Source organism: Salarias fasciatus, chromosome 9 (genome assembly GCF_902148845.1).
Source record: "Salarias fasciatus chromosome 9, fSalaFa1.1, whole genome shotgun sequence".
Lineage (NCBI taxonomy): Eukaryota > Metazoa > Chordata > Actinopteri > Blenniiformes > Blenniidae > Salarias > Salarias fasciatus.
The window spans coordinates 19,039,251-19,058,723 of NC_043753.1; the positions used below are offsets into that span (position 1 = coordinate 19,039,251).

At 43.2% G+C, this 19,473-nt stretch overlaps 3 protein-coding genes across 20 annotated transcripts in view; all 3 read left to right on the plus strand.

The window, feature by feature from the left end:
- The window catches only part of nrbp2b (nuclear receptor binding protein 2b), a 32,082-nt gene extending 29,429 nt beyond the window's left edge, over positions 1–2,653 (plus strand). The window contains exon 19 of the mRNA XM_030099730.1: positions 295–2,653. Within this exon, the coding sequence (XP_029955590.1) occupies positions 295–381 (87 nt within the window). The 3' untranslated portion in view covers positions 382–2,653. The remainder of the gene's footprint in view (positions 1–294) is intronic.
- Positions 2,654–3,270: 617 nt separating this feature from the next.
- Positions 3,271–11,509, plus strand: LOC115394294 (poly(U)-binding-splicing factor PUF60). Of its 5 annotated transcripts, XM_030099582.1 has the most exons (12): positions 3,271–3,341; positions 3,847–3,943; positions 4,142–4,237; positions 5,153–5,242; positions 5,762–5,812; positions 6,929–7,090; positions 7,197–7,289; positions 8,734–8,947; positions 9,029–9,261; positions 9,868–9,982; positions 10,770–11,017; positions 11,108–11,509. In XM_030099582.1, the coding sequence occupies exons 3-12, from the start codon at positions 4,160–4,162 to the stop codon at positions 11,405–11,407; spliced, it is 1,584 nt and encodes a 527-aa protein (XP_029955442.1). In that variant the 5' UTR covers positions 3,271–3,341; positions 3,847–3,943; positions 4,142–4,159; the 3' UTR covers positions 11,408–11,509. The 5 variants fall into 5 exon arrangements, with proteins under 5 accessions (XP_029955442.1, XP_029955440.1, XP_029955441.1 ...); XM_030099580.1 differs by lacking the exon at positions 3,847–3,943 and having other exon boundaries at positions 3,283–3,341; XM_030099581.1 differs by lacking the exons at positions 3,271–3,341; positions 3,847–3,943 and having other exon boundaries at positions 4,123–4,237; positions 9,029–9,219.
- Positions 11,510–12,698: 1,189 nt separating this feature from the next.
- The window catches only part of scrib (scribble planar cell polarity protein), a 59,074-nt gene continuing 52,299 nt past the window's right edge, over positions 12,699–19,473 (plus strand). For 10 of the 14 annotated variants that reach the window (XM_030099984.1, XM_030099988.1, XM_030099985.1 and 7 more), the window contains exon 1: positions 13,573–13,731. In XM_030099984.1, the coding sequence (XP_029955844.1) occupies positions 13,573–13,731 (159 nt within the window). Of the gene's footprint in view, positions 13,732–19,473 lie in introns of all 14 variants that reach the window. The other 4 variants (XM_030099993.1, XM_030099980.1, XM_030099981.1 and 1 more) reach the window with 1 other exon arrangement.

Here is a 19,473-nt window from a genome sequence, read left to right on the forward strand (position 1 = left end):
ACATGTAGAAGCATTTTGAAGCTCTTTTCTGGGGACAACGTGTACGGTCAGCCGCAATGTAATGTGTATCAGAAAAAGATCTGTTAAATCTTTGCCAATAAACAAATTAAAGAACCACATGAGAACTTAAAACTGACAGCCCCCCCCCCCCCCCCCCCCCCCCCCCCGGTCGACAAATTTTCCGGCAAGTGGTACTCAAAAAATTTAACCAAGGTTGGCAGGTCTGATATTGTATTAATTTCCGTTTCTATGAATGTGTGTGTTTCTCTCTCCTTAATGCCGTGTGCTTTGTAGGAGGACAGTGAGAAGGTGGCGGGGTTCCTGGAGGACGCCATCAGCCGCCACCGGGTCCGAGTGCTCACCTCTGGGAGTACGCAGTGAGGACGGGGGTCACGACAGCGGCCGGCCCAGACGGAGGGGCCCGGGGCATTGACCACGGCGGCGGAGGCGGCGGGGCGGGATCACACAGCCGGGCACCGAGGGAGCAGAAGGAGCTGACCCAGCTGGGGACAAACACAGACGGACCGCTGAGCCTCGACGGGCAGCAAATCATCCCAGTGAAGAAGGAAGGAAACGGGCGAGCAGCTGAGAGAGAGAGAGAGAGAAACCGAACGCACCTCTGGTTGGAGGACCAGAGACATCACGGCTACGTCCACAAACCCCACAGAGCAGTGGAACATTGACAAACTCCCTGCTCAGAAGGGCTGCCATGCCTTAAAGATATCTTGACAACTGCGTTTTTTTTTTTTTCATAATGCCACTTTAAAGAACAGATACGTTTTACCTTCGAATGCCGCAGCTAATGCTTTCAAAAGGACTTTTTATTGCTCCGAGCCTTGTTTGCATCCAATTCCCATCCATAACGTGTGATATTTCCTTTTATTCATAAACAGTAAATGACTAAAACCTCCCTCTCTTATAGGAATTTGATATTCCGTCCTACATGCACTGTTAATACTTAAATCAGTTGACTTATTTATTTTTTTTGTGTACAACTGTGAACAACAGAAACATTGCACAAGCCTGTGAGTTGCTGTTTTTGGTTTTCCTTTGTGTTTCTGGCCTGCAAAATGACACACCGCACCAAAACTCTTGAGTTAAAGGCTAATTCTCTGCGAGCTAGACATGTCGCGTGTTAAATGCAGTGACGGACAGTGAGATGACGCCTCTCTCTTTAGCCTGTTGTGCTCTTAAGGGTTTTCCCTGTCATCGTGTTCTGAAAGCCAAAGACTTGCAAAGTGCCTGACATGGCAATGTACTTTGGACAAAATTTCCACCTGAAATTGCAACAAACTGAACCGCAATTTGACTGTTTTTGGTTGATTTAAACTTTTAAAATCGGATAGTCTTTCGGACGGGCTACTTCCTCATGAGTTTACAGAGTGAAGCAGCTCTGCTTGGCTTAGCAATGAAATGGTTTTAATCTCTGCTGCTGTAGTCTGAATCATAATGAAAACAGCTTCAACCTGAGTTCAAAAATTGGAATGTATCAGTTTATAGGTTAAAAATATGACCCCATACCTAATAAGAAATGTTCATTAATCCAACAATTGAATTTATATATATATATATATATATATATATATAAAAAAGCCAGAATGTTGAATGAGGATTACTGCTGTACTTTTAATTTCGTAAACTATCTGGGAATATTTTCTTAAGCCCCCCCCCTTTTTTTTTTTTTGTAAATATCTAGAGATCTTCAAAAGGAAAAATCTACCCAAAAAATTGAAAAAAAGAAAAAAATAGTTGACGTTTTATAGGATTTTACTTTCAAGCTGAGCTTTTTCACCTGGCGTCTGCTCCTGATCTACTGATGATAAAACAAAGGATGCAAAAGAGAAATCTCCTGCTTTCGAAATCTGTCTCCTCTCAGACCTGCATGTACTGCCAAGTCCACTCAGACAGCATCTGTACGAACTCTGAAAATGATTGTATGGCCACCCACGCAAACACAACGGCAGAATGCAGCATTGCAGAGCCACATTTTTCAGTCCAGCCCATTCTTGGAAACGTGAACGGTAATTGGGTGGATTTTTCCTGAGCAAGACAATGAAAATCTATTTAGAAAAAAAAAAAAGGATAGTGTGAATCGTCTGATTACTCCTCAGCAATATGCTCGTTTGTCAGATTCGGTGTGCTCTGCTCTATTTGTTTTCTGGATCTGGAAGGTTACAGTTTTATAACAGTTGTACTGCTGTACAGTCTTTACTAATTTGACTGTGTCAGGCCTACTTACCAATGACAGAAATTCTTCAGGAGGGTCTTCTACTATAGGCTATGGTGTACATATTTGTTTGTAGCTGCCCAATGGTTTATTATGGATGTAAATTCAATGCAAAGCAGTGCCACTGTTGCTCTCATTTGATCTTGTAAGCTGCATGTCTTAATAGCCTGCAACCATTCGAAACTTTGCATTTTGCCTTTTTCAGTCACAGCTCAGTTCCAGGGGGAATCTGACCAAGAAAATGAATGTGTAGACTGTCCAAGCATTATGACAAAAAAAAAAAAAAAAAAAAATCATATCAGTCTTATTTTATTTTTTCTTGTGATTTTGTTAAAGGAGACTTGCCTTTGGATGTGTTCAACTTAAACTTTTGTTAAATATTGTAGCTACTGCAATTAATTATATGACAATAAACAAGATGGAACATGTTTGGTATGTGTGCAATTATTCATCAGATACATTAATTTGCTGGGTTACATCTGTCATTTCTCTCCAGTAATGTGTTCTCTAAAAATAATGTATGTGAAGGGAAGAATTGTCGTCTATATTTACTTTGCATACTAAATCCTGTAAGTAAATATAACAAGGAGAAAGGATGTCACATCGTAAAAGTATGTGTGTTTTTTTTTTTTTATTGGAAACGGAACAAAGTAGAAATTTGATTGTATGATGCCAATATTATTGACTTGAAGTGGGGCAACCTCTCAAGACTAAAGCAAAAAAAAAAAAAAACAAAACCCAAAGGAAACAATGAAAGCCCATCAGGGGCTCTAAATGTTAATTCCCCAAACAGAAAGCAATTATGTTCTTTGTTTCTATTGATTTGATATATTTGTTCCTGCTTTATAAGAAGTACGGAAAAGTAAAAAAGGAGTACCAAACCCTAAATAAAATGCCATTTTTTTGCATTAATTTACAGTAATTTAATTTTAAAACATTTATTTAATAAAGAATACTGACCGAAACTTGAGAGCATACTTGAATTGAAAACTACGTCATCGCAAGGATTTTGTGTCTCGCGACATCTTTCATTGAACCCGGTTAAGTCTCGCGAGTGGTGCGATTCGAGGGCCTCTCCGGGAAGGTGTGCTTCATGGCGGTAACGGGGACTGCGGTAAATACATTCATTCAAATAAATAATCACATTTTCGTTATTTCAGATGTAGAAGCGCATTACGCGTGTACTACACGACGCATGTTACGATTTCATGGTGCTAAATCTGTAGATTGCGCTCGCGCTGGGGGAGCCGCGGCTCGTTTTACGCGCCATAGTCGAGACTACAATGCGCTAGCTCATATTAGCTTAGCAACGTCGATAACTGAGCTAGCGAGAAGCCAGGCCTTGTTACTTATGCCGCGCTTTTGGGGCAGTTTAACCTGTAACTTGACTGAGGTATTGTTGCATTTCATTTTCGTTGTGACTTTAGGGAAACATTTCGTTAGCCAAGGTTCACCAATAACCTTTAACTGTGACTCTTACTGTGTTAACATCGGCTAGGATGTTCGCCATCATTAGCATTCACGCGCACCACGCCATCGGTACACAGGCGGGCTGGCTGCTTGAACATTGTAATGTTTTCTTTTATTGCTAGTCTGAAGGCATTTTTTATTTCCCCTAGAAATTGTTGAATTGTTAAAGCTTCCCCATCAGTGCTCTTCCCCTTGGGGGCTTCCCTGTCTCAGTCTGGTGGACCCAGCGATTAGCGGGTTGCGTAGGTAAGGAGTGGGCCCGCTTTAAACCTGGCCGTCTGCATACTCGTTTATTCCAATATAACATGTTTTTCGATTTTATGTGCCATTTCTTTGCAGAATGGGCCATTTAATATTGAGATGACGTAGTTTTCGAATGCACAGTATATTTCTGCACGTTCTGGTAATTAGGTTTTTATGTGAATTGTAATGACTGGATTGCAGGGAGGTGAACCTCTGACGATGGAGAATGGACAGGGCACAGGCTCCAAGCTTGGCCTGCCGCCTCTCACCCCTGAGCAGCAGGAGGCACTTCAGAGGGTATGAAACTCTGTCCCCCTGCCTCTCTTCTTTCATTCTGTTCTTTATCATTGCACTACCTTTCCTATTTCCTGTGATATTTACTTTGTACAATCTCACACAGAAAAAGACTGTACCTTATTGAACCTAATATGGCTCATACATTGTATTACAGTGCAATTAACATATTTTCATATAGTAAGCAAGTAATACATAACAAAATAGAAAAACTATAGATTAAAATTGGTATTATTTAGTCAACTTAGGAAGACACAACACATTCGTGTGCAAATTGTGCTTGCAAGGCTTACAAATGTAACATATGGTCGAGGTACAGTTAACACGAAAGCAGATCTGAAGTAGGATTTGGGTAATGCCAAAAGTCTGAGGCACTTGTATTAACCAGTTTTAGTTGTAATATTTTTTGAAATTTTTTTTTTCTTGTGGGGGGCTTATTTACCTACTTAATTTTGCCGCATTTTAATAGACATCTTATTTTTTTACTGTAATAAAATAATAGTAATATTGAAATTTTCACATAAAAATGTGCTCATTAAACTCATTCTAATCATTCAAAGTACCTGTTTGGTAACTATATGATATTTTAAGTCTAATTTGGTGTATGTTTACAGTATATCAGAAAGTGGGTTGCCATTAACTTGCCTCAGTCACTTGATTTCTTTTATGCAATTGGTGTGTAAGACTTTCTAGATAAATCTGTAAAGCCTGCCTTAAGTCACGTACAGGAGTTTAATAAAAAAAAAAAAAAACTGGATTGAATTTATGACAAAGATTGTAAAGTCAATACAATACAATATTGATCCATTTTGTGTATATCTTTGTAATTTAATGTCCCGAATACATATGTTTTATAATCTGTCAGAGTTACATATTTGGTGTATTTGCCTGAGATTATTAACTCTGTTTTTCTCTCAGGCAAAGAAGTATGCCATGGAACAAAGCATTAAGAGTGTGTTGGTGAAGCAGACCATTGCCCATCAGCAGCAGCAGCTCACCAACCTGCAGGTGAGATGTGTAACGGTTTAGCTCCTCCACCAAACAAAGTGTGTAATGCGCGTGTCACCTGTGAGTCTTGTTTACTAGGCAGAATACCGTAGCCTCTTCTTGCATCAGTATCTGAAGCTTCTCTTATATCTGAATTTGGGTTTCGGCTTAGGTCTTTCGGAGATCCCCTTTCTTTTCTTCCACATGCTGTTACAGAGAACACATGTGTAGAGCATATGCGCTTGCTTTTGCTTCTGCTCTTTTTCAGATGGAGATGATCGTCATGAAAGCTTCAGTTATCATTGTTTACTTGCTTTGCACTTTAAAAGGGGACTTGCTCATGTTTATTGCTGTGTGGTGATTTGTAGTGTACAGAGAGAAAGTAGATCCTCAATCTGTATGTTGTTTAGAAAGAGGGTCTGAATATAGACTTAGCCTAACCGCTTTTATCTATCAAAGCAATGACCTTTTTGAAAAAAGCAAAGCTAAGGGATATCTAACCTACTTTTCAGCACTTTTTTCATCTTTACTGTCTTTCAGATGGCAGCAGTGACAATGGGCTTTGGAGATCCTCTCTCACCTTTACAATCGGTCAATAGATTATTAAATTTTTTTTTCTGTGCGCATTCTCAATGGAAAAAAAAGGACTGTTACCCTTCTTTTACTGGTTGCGTTGGCAACATTCCCTGCCTTTTGGCTCACCAAAGAATGCATATTTTATCAGACAAAGTGGCTTTCTGCTGATAGCGCTACTGTGACTCCCATCTGCAATCTGCTGTTCTTAACTTTTGAAGCACTCCCTTGCTTTTTGAAGTTGCAGTGGGATCAACTGCTTTAGTTTTTTTTTTTTTTTTTTTTTTTTAAGCAAGGATGTATCTGCTGCAAACGGGTTGGAACGACATTATGCAGGGTGTCTAAATGTGAAAGAAGTCACATCTCTTTGGAAAAATATGCATTTCCACGTTTTAAAGAAACAGAACTCTTGGCATGGGACAAAAGAGGGATAGCAATCCCTTTAATGGACCAAAAATGAGAGAACTGCTGAGACAGGGATCTTTTGGCCATCTCAAAGTCAAGTTTTTTTTTCTTCTTTGAATAAACAAGCCATGTTTCCCCTATGTTATCGAATAGGACATCGTTCACTTTTGTTGGTGACTCAATAAAATTAACAGAAGCAAGTCTGTCTTAGAGGCATCAGTAATACAACGTTTGGTGATTAAACCGTCACCTCACCTTAGGCTTACGAAGAAAGTTTGACATGCTTTCATCAAGACTTTGTATGGATTTCGTTTGAACTCCACGATTACTTTTGTTACCTTACTTGCATCCCTGGACTACAGGTCAGTTCCTGAAGCCAAATATTTGTGAGGGCTGTGCATGTCAATCACTTCAGTGTGTTTTCCTCCATATGTCTGTTCAAACGTAACAGAAAAGAGGCCATAATGTAATTGCCTCCCGTGATATCAGTGTTTAATAAGTTACTCATGTTAGTATTTTTTTTTTTCCAGTTATGTCCATTGATTACAGTATCCCATTTCTCCCCATTTACCTGTCCAGAACCCTTAACTAGCAATTGGCCTCTAACAATTTTGGGGAAAGCAAGTACAGTAGAAAATACACATTTATTGTGTGTGTGTGTGTGTGTGTGTGTTAGTGCTCCTTTCTTTTACTCTCTAATGCTTATTATGTGTTTTCCTTGGTTGACAGGTGGCAGCTCAGCGTCAGCGTGCACTGGCCATCATGTGTCGAGTGTATGTCGGCTCCATATACTATGAGCTTGGAGAGGACACCATCAGACAAGCCTTTGCCCCCTTTGGCCCAATCAAGAGTATTGACATGTCTTGGGATTCAGTCACGATGAAACACAAGGTCAGTACTCTCTAGCTACTTTTTTTGCTCTTTCCTGTCTTGATAGTGCAATGAAGACTGCCTTTTGCGGTTCGCTCTGTTATTCCTACATTTTATCTGACTGCAGGGATTTGCCTTTGTGGAGTATGATGTGCCAGAGGCTGCTCAGCTGGCTCTGGAGCAGATGAACTCAGTCATGTTGGGGGGGCGAAACATTAAGGTAAGTCATTTGGGGGCATCTTACAGGACAACGGAAAACGATAGACTAGGGATGTCCAATCTTGTGCTTGAAGAGCCCCTGTCCGCATACGACACCTGCTCCATGCAGGCGTCTTTCCGACGCACCTCATTGCAATGCGGAGCATCTTATTGGGCTTTCCTAGATGCTTAGGGACGATTGAATTAAGCAAGGAGACCTCTAAACATGCAGAACAGGGGCCCTCCAGGTCCAGGGTTGTCCCCACTGCAGTACACATTGTACAATTGGTAATATGATGGGTTTATTTCACATTGAATTTTTTGGCCGTGACATAAATACCCTGTGAGATTGATCATCTGTGTAATTAAAGTATTTTTAAATATGTAAGCACTAACATTCCTCTCTGCCTGTCTGTCTCTGTTGATCTCCAGGTGCGTGTTGTATGTGTGGATGTATGCTTTGTGTGCTGTATGTTTGCTTTGTGTGTCTGCTATGCTTCTGTGGTGTCAACAAGGCCGATAAAGTGACCAAATCCAGTGGGGATGCCCAGTGGTACATGGCGCTGCCCTATCTCCATGATGTGCTGATGATGGGCTGCGCCTGGTTGGTGTTGCTTGGCCGCCTTATGTGTAGTACAGATCCCAGTTAGAATTGCGTCTTATATAAAGATATAAAGAACTTCTCTTTTTAGTTATTTTTTTATATATGAAAGTGAAAGATCCATCAGAACTGCGTAGCCATGCCACACACCATTTAACATGCTCTGTTTTTGGTGTCGACACCGACTCAGAGAAAAATAGTGTTTTAAAATTGAGCTGTTGTCCCTAATTCAGGGTTTCCCAACCCTGGTCCTCGGGGAACACTATCCTGCATGTTTTGGATGTTTCCCGCTTCCAACACACCTGATTCAAATGACCAGCTCATGTGAATCAGGTGTGCTGGGAGAGGGAAACATCCCAAACATGCAGGATAGTGTTCCCCGAGAACCAGGGTTAGGAAGCCCGATCTCTTTTGCAAAAAATCTGTGTGGCATTTTTGATGCAAATAAAGTAATCTCGAGATGTACATTGTTTCTCTGATCAGTGGTTTTTTTTAAATTAAATATCAAGTTGAGAGAAGTCAATCTTATCATGAATTTATCATTATAAAGCATTTCTTTCAAAAACCAGATTACATTTTTAGAAAAAAATTTTTTTTTAGCTGTTTTCATTTTTGAGATAATCCGAACAATGGCAACCACAGATAAAAATACTTCTTTACATGCCAAAACCACTGAATCAGGTGTAATTTCATAACATGCACTGTTCTAAGAACTGCATGTTGAAGGACAATAGGCTTTCACTAAACTAGGTTGCAGCTGAAAATTAGTTGTTGAGGGATTTAGGCCTTTGCGGTAGTGCGTCCTTAGTTAATATACAAACAAACCAATTATTTAGAGGTCGTGCTGGTGTGATCTGTGCTATAGGTCGGGCGGCCAAGTAACATCGGTCAGGCGCAACCCATCATTGACCAGCTGGCAGAGGAGGCACGCGCCTTTAACCGAATATACGTGGCGTCCGTCCACCCCGACCTGTCGGACGACGACATCAAGAGTGTGTTTGAGGCCTTTGGACGGATCAAGTCTTGCACGTTAGCCAGAGACCCCACCACAGGGCGACACAGAGGCTTTGGCTTCATCGGTGAGCGTGGGGGCTCTCGTTCACTCGCGCCTGCTTGTTGCTGTCGCTCTGCTACTGACTGTGGGTTGTATTTCCTTACAGAGTATGAAAAGCCTCAGTCAGCCCTGGATGCAGTGTCTTCTATGAACCTCTTTGACCTGGGGGGTCAGTATCTACGGGTGGGCAAAGCAGTGACCCCCCCCATGCCCTTACTGACCCCCACAACCCCAGGTGGTTTGCCGCCTGCTGCAGCTGTGGCTGCAGCGGCAGCCACCGCTAAGATAACGGCCCAGGCAAGTATGAATCCCTTCCAAAGGGATTTAATGGCCTTCCAGGTAAATATAACCCAGATCTAGCTAGATAAAACACCAGCACAGATATATGGGCATAGAATATTTACCAAGGTGACTGGGAGAAGGCCAGTTTTTATAAAGATCCCAAAAACCTGTACTTGCCCTGATGCAGGGTCAGTTTAGCAGCCCTGAAACCTGAGACATCTGGGCCATAATCATTTTGTCTTGAAAACAGAATCAGAACCTGTGCACACATTGAATCTTGTAGTTTTTTTTTTTGTTTGTTTGTTTTTTTAACTGTCTTATAACGTTATTGAAGCTCCTCCCATTCACTCATCAGGTGCTAACAGTCTTTCCTCTTAGCACAGACTGTACACAGGTCATTTTATAGTGTGAACAGTTACCGATTATTCAGATGCTTATATCACTGTCAAGTTTCTAAACATTGTTTTATATATATATATGACATGCCAAGAATAGTGACTGTTGCTGTCAGCATGTAGTCAGATTGTGTGTCACTGATTCTCACGGAGAGAGAGGAAAGTTTGAACTCACTCTTTGCCATGCTGTGTGATCGTTGACTGTGCTGCCTTGTGCTGTGCTCTGTGTGTTTCCCTTACCTAATGTCTTCGGCCCCCCTCTCTTAAGGAGGCTGTAGCTGGCGCATCAGTCTTGGGGGCGTTAGCTGCGCCCCAACTTCTTGGCCAGCAAATGGGAATACCTCAGGCCGTTATGGCTGCTCAGGCACCAGGAGTCATCACAGGTGTGTACCAGAACACGAGTGAGTGCTCATTTTTATATCAAGTAAACGATAAAATGTCCATGTAGTGATAATGACCGCAGGTGGGTAGTTAAATCCCACAGCTAAGAGTAAAATACAGAGCAAAAAGTGTAAAACCGACAGATGCCATTTCTGACATTTCGTATAAAATGTATTCTAAGGAACTCATTCTTGTGTCAATTCTTTCTCTGTTAAATCCGATTCGTTGGTTTGCAACTGAAAAAGCTCAGTGGCAACAAAGTGACTGCTCCTAAAGGGGAAGAAAGTGTTGTGTTGTTCCACCATGGCTGCATCCGCTCTGCCCTCATTAGGAACAAAAGAATAAAAAGCTCTAGTGCTCAGAAAACAGGCTCTGGGTTCACGTGTCCTTATTTCTACTTGGTTCTCCATTTTAACAATAAACCACATTAGATAGTAGAGCCCTCTTTTTTAAGTTGGACTTTTGATATAATAACTGTGCTGTGAATGTAATTTAACAGTTGTCTAGAAAAATCATAGGTAATTGTCAATATTGAAATGCAGAAATGAAATGGATGCGCTTTTTTTTTCATACTTTACACCTGGTTTTCATGCTCTGCACGGCTCCAAGGTTAACCAGTATAAGTCGTTCACAGCTGTCTTGGCACAATTTCTTTTCAATTAATAATAAGGATAAGTGATTTTAGGTTGACACTTATTGTGAGAATCTTTTGTGACGCAACCCTCTCCTTCAATGAAATAGGAGTTTTAAGGTCGGCCCCACTGACTGTTCCTCATCTGTTCTGAACAGGTGTGACTCCGGTGCGCCCCCCCATACCAGTACTTCCCCAGGTTGGTCTCGTAAACCCCGTGCTCGCATCTCCGCCGGTCCTGTCCAACCAAGTCGGGGCCGCCAACCAACTAGAAAAGAAAGAGGAGAAGGAAGAGATGCTTCAGGATGGCACAGGACAGGAAATGTTGAGTGACCAAGAGCACATGAGCATCTCAGGCAGCAGTGCCAGACATATGGTGATGCAGAAGCTGCTCAGAAAGTCAGAGGTGAGGTGGAATTTCCTTGGTTTTTTTTTCTCTTTTCAATCGATCAAAATTCATTCGTACTCGCTGAACTGTCATCCTGTCGCGCTCCAGTCCACGGTGATGGTGCTCCGGAACATGGTCGGACCAGAGGACATCGACGACGACCTGGAAGGCGAGGTGACGGAGGAGTGCGGGAAGTTTGGCTCCGTCAACAGAGTCATCATTTACCAGGAAAAGCAAGGCGAAGAGGAGGACGCAGATATTATTGTCAAAATCTTTGTAGAGTTTTCCATGGCCTCCGAGATGAACAAAGCCATCCAGGCCCTCAACGACCGCTGGTTCGGCGGTCGCAAAGTTGTGGCAGAAGTGTACGACCAAGACCGTTTTAACAGCAGCGACCTCTCTGCGTAAATGTCTGAAATGGTTCACCAGCGCCGATCCACACACCACCCGCCCCGACTCGGTTCAGCCAGCTGCTGTGAAAAGACGCGGTTCACTGAAACTTGTAATTATGTTTTGAAGTTTTTTTTTTTTCTTCTTTTTTTATTACTGCTGTTAATGTCAATGTTAAATGCTCCACGGGGAAATTCATTGAGAACATTTTGTGTCAGATTTTTGCGTTGTGACCTATGAAGACACCCTTCTGGTGCAAGTTTAACATTTTTGTAATCATTCTTGTAATACATGTAGTTTTTTTTGTTTTTCCCTGCTTGAGCTCCTTTTTATTTCACTTTTATGATGCTGGGACATGTAAACATTCTTTCTACAATTAAAGGTTATTGTTTGTCCTCTAAAAGTGTGATGCGAATCATTTATGTTTTATAATTCTTCCATAGCCATTGTAGAAAAGGATAAATGTTGGGAAACAAGGCTGCACAGTGGGGTAGTAAACTCACACTTTTTCCCCATAATAGCACTGTGATTAGGCGTTTGTGTTTTGGAGCATTATACATTTGCATGGTCTTGTGTGACTAAAAGGTATGACTGGAATCAGGTGGGATTGAGGCCTCTGGAGCTCACTAAAGATGGATGGAACTCTTCAATCAATGTGAAGATCCATATGAGACGGTTCCCCCTCCGAGGACAGACATTTTCTATGTAATCATGTAGTGTGATATCTGTGGCAACCTCAGAGCAGGCACAGTGTCTACAGATGATGAATACCAAATTCAAAGTCTTGACATTTATTTACTCGGGTGGTTTTATGAACGTATTTCCTATTAGTGTTACTGTACCCTTGTGTTTTGTCTATAGGCTAAAATAAATGTTTTGGACTTGGAGGATACCAGGCTAAATGATGAAAAGAGAGACAGCGAAAACGTGCAAACTCCATACATTGTCATTTTCGACGTAGTGTCTGTTCCTTTGGTGGTTTTAAATCGGACTTTGATAAATGTGTGTCTGTGTGGTGAAGTTATGTTGAGCCTTTTTATGTTTTAATGATTAGTTTGCGTTTTTTACGAGACTTTAGGTAATTATACTGTTATTTCAAGGTTTTGTATTGTCTATTTTTTACTTTTATATCTAGTACTTTAATATTAGGCGCTTATTTATAATCATAATATAAATGTTCCTGAACTGAATGTTTACCGATACGTGCCGCTAGATGGCGCTGCACAGTAACATGTGGCCTCCGCAAAGCGGCGGCGCTCCAGCTCGAGCCGAGCCCAGCCCCCCACACGCCAAACCGGCCTGGCTCGGCTCAACGGGGGAGGAAAGCGCGGCTGTTGCTGAAGGTCCTGCTCCCGCTGCGGGCGTTTCACCCACGGAACGGATTAGGGCGAGCCTCCACCGGGCGGTTTGTGCGGCGCGTTCTGGGATGCTGCTTCCGAGCAGACGCGGTCCCACCAGGCTTCACCACACCAGCTTTAGCTAGCGGCGGCTAGGCACAAAGACGTTCAGTCATCTGTTAGCCGGGAGTGGGCTATCTGTAACTAGCCTGCTAACAACACCGTCGCGGATGAGGACGCACATCCTCCCGCACTCCGGTTAATCTGTGCCGACTCGCTCTGCGCGCCGCGTTCAGTGGCCGTTTTCACGCTCTCGGCTCTATCGGCGACCCGAAGTCCGGCGGCTCCCCTCGCGAAGTCGCCACTCATGACCGCGAAACTTCACGCAGCGTCTCTGCGTCGCTGGGTCCTCGCCTGCGTGTTGGACGGTTAGCCGCGGCGGAGCGTCGGCGTCTTGACAGGGATGGTGGCGGTAGCAGAACAAGCTAATGTTACTCCCGTGAAGAAGAAGAAGTGAGAAGAAGTCCTCACACTCACGGACACACACGCACTTCGAGCCAAGTGGGAGTTCTCGGTTTGGTTTGTGTTGATTGCGACTGTAGATTATCGCCACGAAGGAGCTGACAAATCACTGGACGACGCCGCGCCGAAACTGGGAATATCGCTAACAGATCGAGGAGGATTATTTTATGTCTCTAAGTGGATTTCGGCCTGAATACACCGTGGAGTGCGTTTGACATTGAGTGAACATCCTCTTTCCCAGCGACCTTCCCCGCCCCTGCTGTCACTCTCCGATGCGGAGATATCAGTAGCGCCGGCAACCCAATCCCCCCTCGGCGGCCGGACATGCTGAAGTGTATCCCCCTGTGGCGCTGCAACCGCCACGTCGAGTCGGTGGACAAGCGGCACTGCAACTTGCAGACGGTCCCCGATGAGATCTTCCGCTACACCCGCAGCCTGGAGGAGCTCCTTCTTGATGCCAATCAACTCAAAGAGCTACCAAAGGTATGCATACCACCACTTTTTCCTTTTTTTCCCCTGTGAATGCAATCATTCTACTCATAGGGGAGTTTTTCTGGTTTTTAACAATGGGGAAATGTCCCTACACACCTGCACTGTTTTATGAAGTGAAGATCACCTGCCAGGTGAAATCAGCAGCCAGACAGCTCGAGTGATGTCACCTGTCCAGGTACTTCCTGATCAGCAGCCACCTCCTCCCTGTGGTCATTCCCTGCAGTGTTGCACCATACACTGTGCTTGTTTTGTTTTCACAGTCATGTGCGCAATAAAACCTCAAATCAGCATCAGATGTGACTCATTTTCTCTTGTTCCTCTCCGCATGAAGTTTTCAATGAGCTTTGAATATAGAGAAGAGTGGCAGACCAAATTGTTCCCCGGCTGCTGGATGAAGCTGAATAGTGTTTATATAGAAGGAGCCACACCAAAACAGCTGGCATGCACCGTGCTGCCTGTAGTAATGGACTTGGTGGCTAGTTGGAGTGGTTTCAGTGTGGGAAGGCATGCGTGGAACGACTTGCAAAGCTGTCCCCACCCACATTCTCGCCATTTCAAATATGACAAAAGTTCTCTTTTGCACACCCCAGTTTATTTTAGGGACAGCAGCACTGTTGTCAAGTCTGTTTTCCTTCTCGCTCGCCTGCAGTTCTCACTGTGTGATTTGGTATGAGGCGTTGCTGGTGTCTAGAACAAGGCACTGGCTGTGATTGCGATCAAGTGGGGAGTTTTGCTTGAATGGACTGGTCAGGAGTAGACATGGTCAGTCTCTCTCATTGCGTGGCTTGGTGGTGAAAGGGACAAGTGGCACATTCAACTGATGAAGACTGTTAACAACTTCAGGTCAGCAGAGGCTGAAGTGTTGGTCCAGGACTGCCTGTTACCTTCTGGTAGTTGTCGACAATAAACCTTGTTGGGTTGCAATAAGACTGTTGTTACGTAATCACTGAAGTTTAATTTCTGTTTGTGTTTTGAAATACACAACTGTATAGTGTCATGTTTTCACCTCGATGTTATTTCTTGTGTTTTTATAACCTTTCAAAGAATGGATAGCAATAAAACGCACATTCGCTTGTTTTAAGTGAAGTTCTCCAACTTGAAAGTAATGAATGTCTGTGTTTGATGGGATCTAACAGCAGCTTGTCTGTGAAAATTCATAGGTTTTTTTTTAAAGTACTGACAGATACACCCGACTACCTCGGCTCACCGACTCGGCCTCTCTGTGTGGCGCCGCCCTCAACTGGGAGACGTGAATGCGCAGTGACAGAACGTCTCATGTCGTGGTGGAGAACGCGTAGCGTGCAGACACAAAGCATATGGGCCCACGTCAGTCGTCGGCGTCAGCGGGGCTTCAGCGAGGAACAGCGAGGGGTCAGACCCTCACAGGATTGGAAACAAGGGCACTGACTGCATGATGAATTGCATTACCGCTAAAAGCTCGCATAACTGAGGGCCTGAATGCCTCCGTGCATGCGTGCGCCCCTTCCCCTGTCACAATGTATTGGAGTCACGGATGAATCTGTGGATTTAATTGTCAGTCTGTGGATATTTTTAGGTGACAGGCAAACAACTGAGCTTGTTTTTGCTCATCAGTTCACCCTATGAATCTGTAAATGAGCAAGCCTTTTATGACAGTCTGGACAAAACACAGCCATGTGCAACACATGTCATGGATGGAGATTAATTGAGTCAGATTTGACACTTTCCCAGACAATTGAAGCGGCTACAAACTGGCCCGTGACTCAGTCACAGCCATCAGATCAGTCATGCAGGACCCTTTCACTAAGCGGACTACAAATACGTATTTATCGGTGATTTAATGGTGAAAATTTCACATTGCAGTTATTAGCATTGCCAGCTGGGATTGGCTGCAGCTCTGCGAATGGTCAGAATGTCCTGTAACATGCAGACCAAACACGTTCCACCAACTTTCACACCTCAACCAGCACGAATGCAACATTTCTATTGTAATTTTTGTTGTTTTAAAATAAACTTTTAATACAGAAATATCTAGTCATTATTTTATGCACTCTACCCCACATGACCAACTGCAGTATACTGATCTGTTACAACCACAATTGGTTTTTATGTCAGTAAATGCATTTTGAAGTGGGAGTTATTTGCTGCTCTTTGTTTTTCTTGGATAATCAGTCCCAGTAACTCCTAAATAGTATTTAGTTAGAAATGCATGGACTTAATTTGAACCCGTTGTAGTTTAGATTCCATTTTTACAACCGATCAGAGTTGTGTAGTAATGTACTTTAGCTTTGAGTTTACTCTTATATGACCTTACGTATTTTGACAATCTTTTTGCCAAGAATTTATTCTGTGATGGTAAATAACTAAATGATGAGGCAAAGCTAATAAAGTGAGTGTATTTTGCAGTTCACTCTCTACTCCTCTACATCTGTAATTTGCACTCATGCTTTGGCAGTTTTAATGTTTGGAAGATTGAAATTGTCAATTTTAACTGCAGGGAAGTATTGTTAAAAAAAAAAAGCTGTACAGAGGCTACAAACTGTATCAGTCAGAGTGTGGTGCTGGCGTGGATGAGAGTGTATCGGTGGGGGTTTAGCGTAGTGAGCAGATGGAGCTTTAGACGTCCTGACAGTTTCTTAAGTTTACTTTGTCACACCCCCACCGCACCACACACCAATCTTAGATTAGATTTTACTCACTGCGGCATTGAGGTCTCCCTTTCCCACAACCACGTTTTGTTCATGTAAACCCAGAAAGTTGGTGGTTTTTTTTTTGTCAGAAATAGGTACATAATCTTATCCAGCCAGTGATTATTCCACAGTAGATATGGTAATAGCATAATGCACGTCTTATCTGTATGGACTGGCTTGATGAGAGGCTTTTAAGTAAGCAGCTGGTGTGGAATTCCCCACATGCCCATACATCCTTAGCTGTTAATGCTGCGTTGCAACTCTGCTCTTTCATTGCACAAAAACTAATCTCAGACAGTTGCTAATGGGTCTTTTGTTTTTCTTTGTTTGCTAGCTTGTTTATTTACCAAGTTAAATAGATTACCTGATCAGTCGTGTGCCAGAACATCATGAAAAGAGCACCAATCCTCTTTTCCTGTCAGTTGATGTAAGTTTGGTAATCTTGGCTCATGGCCACTTTTTGATGCCTCTTTAGTTTTTTTTTTTTGTCAATTTTCCACAAAAACTTGACACAATCTGTCCCTGCCTTTACCTTTGGTTTCTTTCATGTGTTTTATTAGTTTATTCTAACCTGGACTGAATTCCCTGTTGCTGTTTTGACAAACTGGTCACATTAAGGAAAAAGCAATTATCTTTTTAGCTATTCTCAAGTCCTATGATGGGTTACAGAACGGTCCATTCACCAGTCTTGATTCGCCCAGCTCTTTGTGTTTCCGGTGTGCTCTGTGTCGGCCTTGGCCATGCGGACTTGAAGTCTGCAGGCATGTCATGATGCAGATGATCATTTTTATTGATCCTGAAAAACAAGATGTGCTGTTTTTGGAGGAAGCAGACAGACTGTAGGTTCAGTAGACGGTGGCGCCACCCAGATCAGTCAAACATACACTTCAGCCAGCAGGTCTTACCTACTGGTGTCCTGGCTTTTTTCATTGTTGAAGGCGGGAACGGATCCCTGATGGGTGTGTCGCCCGAGACTTTGTGAAACAGGTTTTATGCTTGTTGCCTTTGGTGTTATTACCTAATCAGACGTCTTAGTGCAGCTGAATGTTACTTTGCTAATTTCCTGCTTGAAGACTGAGCGAAACTACAAGTAGGACAACGGTTCCAGTGTCGGTCGCATGGTCCCTACCTGAGGTTATAGTCTTTTATTGAACAGCCCAGTCTTAAATATTAAGATATTAAGATTCATTGTGCACATAAGCAGTTATGTTTAAGAAAATAAAGGGTAATATACATACAAAATGGATAGGAAGCAAGACTATACAGTGTAATGAATCCTCATCTGTCAGTAGTGGCCTCTGTGTGCGTGTTAACAGATCCGTGGCTAAAGGGCAGATTAGGGCTTCACCCGGCCATGAAAACGACCCTCTACCCCGCAGCTCTGACCCCACGCACACAGGCCACTGCGTCTGAGTGTGGCCTTCCTGTGGGATCTGCTTTCGGGCCTTCTTTCCAACATATAAATGCACCGATAAAAATCAGAGTGCTTTTCTCGTCACTCCCCAGTGAACGTTGAGCTCCGGGTCAAGCGAGGCCCAGACTGGCTCCTTCACTCAACTGTGGCTGAATGGGAATTGCTCTGCCATTGTTTACACTAGCGTGAATTGTCCAATGTGTCATCAGGATGGGCGATAAAACAGTAAAGATTTGAATCGCAAAATAACTTTTCTTCGATAGACATATGAGACTTTATCGACAGATGGAACTATATATAATATGCATGAATGGCTAGAAATGGTTCTTACCTTTTTATTTTTAAACTTCCACAGATGCTGTAACTTTGACTGCTTTGTATAGCAGTAATTTTATTCCATATTGGTCTACATCTTCAATCTTATTTCTTATAAAAATAAATACTACAGGATTTGAGCCTTCACAGAAGATGGGAAACTCTATGTGCTGGTTGCCGCCATGTTTTCAGTGACCCTAAACAAACCCATGTTGCATACTCCAGCTGTGCGTATGCTTCTTGGACACAGTTACTAAGCTTGGGTTGTGCTGGACAGTTTCGACTGAGTTTTTTTTTTTTTTTTTTTGAAGTGGTGTAATTATATATGATTTTAAAATTTCAAAAAGGACTTTGAACTGTGCGAAGGTTTACCATGAGTCAGTGTTAAACCACCGACTTTCGTTCCTACTTGTTAAATGTATTGCCTGTTTATTTCAGCTTCAGGCTGTGAGAAAAATTGGACTTGTGCCTGAACGTTGGGTGTCATGATGTAGGACATGGACGCTGTGTCCTTGTAGATTGTTGAGTCCTGCACTCCCCCCCCGTTCCTGAATTTCCAGTTAACTCCGCAGTAGAGACGGTCCCCAGTGAATAGTTGAACCCGGCTTGGCTGAAGATAAATTGCACCTGCCTGTGGCCTCTCTGCGGTGAAACCACATCATTGCTGTGGCTCGTCTGACCTCCCCCGTTTCTGTGACGCATCTTGGAGCCAACAAAGCTGTTGTTCTAAAAGTGTCAATGAGTCTAAAATAAGAGTTGTGGTGTGATGAACTTTCTTTCACTCGTTGGGGTCCGACGGTAATTTTTCCTTCAGCTGTCTTCTACCCCTCCCCCAAGTTTCAGCACAGAGGCGGAGGGCTCGTGTGAGAAAACAGAAGTAAACTTAGTTAATCACGCTTCCCTTTCAAGCAAAAGGAGAAAAAGGTCCAGAGCTGTTGGTGAGTGTGTGGAGAGCGGGCAGTGTGAGAGCTCTCTGTCTTTTTGATGCTACAGCGCATTCAGCAGGTTTCTTTGTCTGAGCTGATGACCAGCTGGTCTCACATCCTGCCTAAAACCCCTCCCCCAATCTGGTGGGACACAGAGATAATAGGAGGTGCATGTGTATGTGCGAGTGAGGGAGGGAGAGTGAGTATATGGTGGCGATGAACCGGGGGGCTGCTTTATGCCGGAGGTGGATTAACAGTGGGGGGGGGGCCTCTCTGCACCTCCACTGGAGGAAGTGATCGGGGAGCTGAACTGAGCTCCGCTGATCCCCATTCCTGCGGGACACACTAATGCCGGGGTCATCTAACCATCCATCTATCCCCGAACACTGCAGGCTTTGCTGACGTGCAG